Raw genomic sequence first — 6000 nt, forward strand, 5'->3', positions numbered from 1 at the left:
TAACCTTGGCAGGTTAGCATCCCTATCACCAATGCTCAGACCAATTGTGCCTTGCATTAAACCTTAAACCTCCTGCTTTGTGTAGCTCAGGACCACATTTACCTCTGAAGTTGCATACACATATTAAAGGATGCTCTCAGAAAGCCCTGAATCTAGTCAACAGGTACAGCAAGGCAACACCACCCAAGCATTTTCATTTTTGTACCTTCACTTTCTTTCTCGCAGGTTAACATTGATTTTACAACACGAGAGCATATTAACAAAACAATCAGTGAGCCCACTCCCTCCAGCTTTGACCTGGCACAGAAGCTAATCTACAGCCTGATGGCAAAAGACTGTTATCCCAGATTCCTGAGATCCAACAACTACCTGGAATTGGTAAACAAGACGGACAACAGTCAACAGAAATGAAGCCATTCTGTTCCTGGCATTATGTAGAACAAACTCCGACTAGAAATGGTAGTTAGTCGCCTGCTGGACACTGAGAATATTGTAAGTGATTTAAAACAGTCTGGATTGCTCAGGCCAATCTGAAATAATTAATGGCAAAAGTGATTAATGAAATGTTCTCAAATGTTTAAATGTTAAAATGCTAAAACCCTAAAGAAGAATATTCACAGTGTATTTATTCTCTTATTGTCAGAAGATTTGGATGTACCCTTGTTAACACACTCCAAGACTGATCTAAACACTGTACTGTAGAATGTTAAATCTTGTTGTTACTAATGTTGTGGGTCTTCCAGAGGAGGTGGCCTTATTTGGGATCTAAGTTTGAGCTGTGCTGTTCAAAATAATAGAGCTTTAGCCAGGAACAGCGAGCAAAATATTTTGCACCGAAGGGTCTATAATTGCGTAAGTTAGAACAGTAAGGTTTTACTATATTGAGACTCAGTTATTGGTTGACTCATCAAATGAAGCTAAATTTATTCCATTAATGAGCTGATCATGCTGACCTTGAAAAGTGAATTCAGGGGGCCTGAAACATTCTGATAGTGTGGTTCAAATAGGCTTTGACATAATTCAAAAAGACTGTTATCGTTATTAATAGTGTACTGAGGTATTACTCCTTTTGATGGCACTTTTCTCCCTATTTTATTTAAGTAGTTTTTTACTTTTTGTTGAAAACATTACAGGCACTTGTCAAAAGGACAACATTTAAACAAAGGGCTGGAGTAAAGACATCCACTCCAAATTTGACAGTAATGCACTTTAAGTGACTTGGGAGGTCAGATTGATTAGACCATAAGACAGGAGCAGAAATTAGGCCTATCGGCCCATCGAGTCTGCTCTGCCATTCAATCATGGCTAATAAGTTTCTCCACCCCATTCTCCCGCCTTCTCCCCTTCTCATACTTGTCTTTACATTTGATAAGGAAGACCAATAAAGGACTGTCACAGACTCTGTAAGCGTTTACAACTGTCATTGGCTACTCAAACCATTTAATACGATCACCAGCTATTATTTTGCTACTATCAACTGTTATGATGCTTTCCAATTTTCCTTCTTGGCAATAGTTACTTTTGAAATGTTTTATAGTTTCAACAACAGAATAAAATCATGCTCAAATTCAAATTGTTGTACTGTAATTTAGCTTTAACCTAAGTAATGCTTGATTTTGTTCTAAGGCTCTGTGATTGGTAATAGCAGTTTGAACTAAAGCTTTATTCGCGATACTATACAGACGAGGCTCAGAAGTTAAAACCTTCTGGACTCCTTGTTGTCAAAGCCAGAATGATTTTCTGCCCTCCTTGGATTATACCCACACATTAGTCACCCAAAGTTAAAGTTGGGTCAAATACTGCAGGAGAAACGGTAGGATGTACTATACTGACAGGTCTTCCGCGCCTGTTAGTCCTTCTTACGTTTTCATCTGTGTCTCACTTCACTGAACACCCTCAGATTTGACACTACTTAATTGCTTTATGATTTACCTGTTCTTCCATTCTACACTTTCCAAGTTGTGGGGCCTACTTCCGTTCATCTATGGTTCTGGCTGTTAAAAATAAATCACACTCATTAACAATAAGGAAATTACAAAAACAAATTTTATTTGAAAAACAATCCATGAAATATTATATATAATAAGCAATATTTGACAGTGGGATTAAGACCATTATTGATGGAGCGAAATTCAAGGTGGCAGTATTTACACTGAATGTATTACCAACATCATACAGTAATTGTGCACATTATTTTAATAAATTTGCTAACAACTTAATGTGTTAAAGTAACACACACAGGAATTCCATATGACGGTGATAATGTGTTCACTAAATATGTCGGTGATGCTAATCTCACCCTCCTAATCGTGTGGTTTCCATAAAAGGTTGCGCTTTGCTGTTTCCATCTTAGTTTCATCTTAGAGATTCATCTGAATTGCACTCGTTCTACTCGCTGGTATCTTTCTGTTTTTCTAAATGCTTCTGATTGGTGCAGCCAGTGCATGGGAATACAATCAGCTCCAAGTTCTCAAAGTCACACATCATCCTGACTTGGATACATTGCACCATTTCTTCTACATTTCTGTGTCAAAATCCTAGAACTCCTACCTAACAGCTTTGTAGGAATACCTCAACTATGTGAACTGCAGTGGTTCAAGAGAAAGGCCCACCACTACCTTCTCAAAAGCCCCCGGACATGGGCAATAAATGTCAGCTTTGTTACAAACACCCATATCCCAAGAATTGACTTTTTTTTTAAATTGACCTCTGCTTCATATGTCTTAAAAGGACAGAAGATACAATCAGGAACACTTGATATATTCAAAACAAACACATCTCCACACATGTTAATACTGGAGCTGAACAGAGAGGGACTTGGTTAGATTTCCCTACGTGAATAGCAGCAAAAGGAATTTCTATCTGATAGGAGCTATATTTTTACCCACGTTATGATTATTATTATTCTGCGGTGGGTAATATGGGAATTGCTGGTAATATGCCTTGGCATGAATCAGGCTTGCTTACTTGCAATAAAGCGCTTAAGGTTCCTTTTGGGCCACCCATATATCTTTTAAAATGAAGTGTAAACTCTTTTTATTGATTCAAGAATTTAACTTGATTTTTGATCAGTTGTAACTTTTTGCTCAGTCACTGTGCACTATACCTATCTGTTGGGCTTACAACAGCTAAGTAAAGATGTTTTTTAATTCATTCATGGGATGTGAGCATCACTGGAAAGGCTGGTATTTGTTGCCCATCCCTAATTGCCCTTGAGATGGTGGTGGTGGGCCACCTACTTGAATCGCTGCAGTCCATGTGGTCAGAGCCATTGCAGCCACTAGACGAACTAAGCAGTCACCCAGGGCAGCAAGATTTGCCGTGTGGCAACACCCTGGCAACTCCTAGAAGATACTCATATCATTTTGAAGCCGTTTGTAGTTTCCGTTTAGTTAGCCTGGAAATTTCTGAAGCAGACGGCAGCTCTTTCCTGGCTGCACCTATTCTCGCTTGTATGCCCATTAATGACAGCCTTCCATTACCCTTTTCATGCCCGCTGACCATCCAAACAGATTCCCTTCCCTTGTCACCTCCGGCAAGTGCTCGTCTTCTCACCTGAGTTTCCCCCTTTCCCACAGTCCCGTGACCCATTCTCTCTCCGCCGCCCCTCGCGCCTTTAAATGCTGTGCCATTGGTTCTGGTACCCAGCTGCTCGGGGCTGCCCTTCAGCCCATTTTCAGCTGCCTTCATCGCCCAGTGATCACCAGCGTTCTCACCTTTCCTGCAAATCCCATGACCCATTCTCTGCTGCTGCTTGTGCTGGTGCTTTTTTCCATTGCACTGTTGGTTTTGGTATTGAGTCAGGCTCAGCTTCTCATGGCTGCCCACCCTTCAGCCCGGTCAGCGATGTGCAGCGGGAAGACCTCACGCTCCTGTGCTCTATAGCTCAAAGTCAATTGAAATGGAGATCCGAGAATTAATGAAAGGTGGAGCCGAGAAATGGTAGAGCAGAGGCGAGCGAGTTTCCTGACAGACTGGGATAAGGAATGGCAAAGAGGGTGTAGTGTGAGTTTCCTCGAGTCAGACCAAATCCAGGGGAGCAGTTGTGTGAAAGTGAGACTGACGGGTATGCAGAAATTTGATTCATAAGCACAATTGTAGTAATTATGACTTTAATTTGTGTGTAATGTGCCTGTAAGAATAATACTGGTTAAGAAAAATCACATGATCTGTAGTAACCAATAGGAGAGCACAGGCTGCCTTAGCAGTCAGTGTAGAGATTGAGTTCAAGTTGAAAGCACATGTGTAGTTGCTGCTGAGTACATTGTAAATAAACTTATTGCTCCCACTTAAGAAGTGTCTGCAGTTCAACTCGATTACTAATAGTACAAGTCAGCCGCCCTACAACAACAATACAATGAATTTCTATTATCCAGCAAATTATCTACGTGAGATGGTGATGTCACTGGACGAGTAATACAAAGGCTAATCCTCAGGGGTTATGAGTTCAAATCCTACCATGGCAGCTGGTGGAATTTAAATTCAATTAGTAATATCTGGAATTGAAAGCTAGTCTCAGTAATGGTGACCATAACCATCAGTAATTGTTGTAAAAGCCCATCTGGTTCACTAATGTCCTTTCGGGAAGGAAATCTGCCCTCCTTACCTGGCCTGACCTACATGTGACTCCAGATCCACAACAATGTGGTTGACTCTTAACTGCCCTCTAAAATGGCCTAGCAAGCTGCTCAGTTCAGGGGAAATTTGGGGCGGGCAACAAATGCTGGCCTTGCCAGTGATGCCCACATCCCATTAAAAATGTTTTAAAATGTGCAGGGAATGGGTGGTGCTGCTGGCTACCTATGAATTCTGCGCTTTCAAACAATCAGAGGGCTCCTGGGTGACCTGGGTGTTGAGGTCTCATGAGAGGTGTGGGAGCATAGCGTGTGAAGCTATTGAGCGTGCCAAGGGAGCATGGTGCTGCAGAACAGCAGGAGGCTGAGACTGGAGTGAGGGAATGGCTGCAGGTAACAACTACCTGTGAGTTTGACAATTTTTAGTAGTTGTGTGAGAGTGGGGCCATTTTAATGTATTCGTTTCGAAAGTTAATTGTGGTGAGGGCTTGGGGGAGGGGGTGGGTTTGGGTGCGGCACCAGGCTGAAAGTTCACCTAGGGCGCCTAACACTCTTGCACCGGCCCTGCATACGGTGTACACTTACAGCACTGTCGGGCAGACAAAATATGATAGAAAACCTTTCCTTAACATTTTTGAACACACAGAAGGAATTTCAACTCCCCCTCCAGATAAGGGCTGCGTGGGTTGAAGAGAAAATGGAGCGAGTGAAGTGGTCACTCCTTCTCCAATCCCCCAATGCCTGATTTTTCAGGCATATGAAGTGGCCACCTCAGACATTAGGACTCTGAAGCCACTTTAACCAGGAAGGCACTTTCAATACAAAAACAGAATTACCTGGAAAAACTCAGCAGGTCTGGCAGCATCGGCGGAGAAGAAAAGAGTTGACGTTTCGAGTCCTCATGACCCTTCGACAGAACTGACTTCGATGCAGGATTATAACCTGTGCCTGTTGCTTCTCATGCAGGCCATACACCACACCAACTTTGCGCTGCCTGCTAAGTAACATGATTGCAGCTTGAACCAGCACTACCTGCGCGGTGAGTGGCTACATGCCTCAGTAGAAGGCCCAAAATTCTGCAAGGCAAGCACCAGTTAAAGCTAGCCTGCACCTCTTAAAGTGGAAGTGCATTGCAGATACTACAGGTGCAGAAAGCCATTCTGAGCTCATTCTGATGTGGAAAAAGACATAATAATAGCGAAACATGGAAGAGTGTGGGCTTCAAGATTTCCAATCGCTGGACTGGAGAGCTTGGTTGAGAAGGTTAGGAAGAGAAATGGGTCATATCCACATGGGACCAGAAGGCCCTCCAGACACACTCACAAAAGGCAGATAGACATTGGTGTCACTGCATGAGTCTGGATGCAGTGCAGAAAGAGAGCAATGACCTCACATGGATGGTCAATGTCAGTAAATGCATGTTCAA

The 6000-nt window shown here is 42.5% G+C and overlaps 1 protein-coding gene across 1 annotated transcript in view; it reads left to right on the plus strand.

The window, feature by feature from the left end:
• LOC121289361 (regulator of G-protein signaling 8-like) overlaps positions 1-411 on the plus strand; it is a 47827-nt gene extending 47416 nt beyond the window's left edge. The window contains exon 6 of the mRNA XM_041208732.1: positions 226-411. Coding sequence (XP_041064666.1) covers positions 226-411 — 186 coding nt within the window. The remainder of the gene's footprint in view (positions 1-225) is intronic.
• The last annotated feature ends 5589 nt before the right edge of the window (positions 412-6000 follow it).

This window comes from Carcharodon carcharias, chromosome 16 (genome assembly GCF_017639515.1).
Source record: "Carcharodon carcharias isolate sCarCar2 chromosome 16, sCarCar2.pri, whole genome shotgun sequence".
Lineage (NCBI taxonomy): Eukaryota > Metazoa > Chordata > Chondrichthyes > Lamniformes > Lamnidae > Carcharodon > Carcharodon carcharias.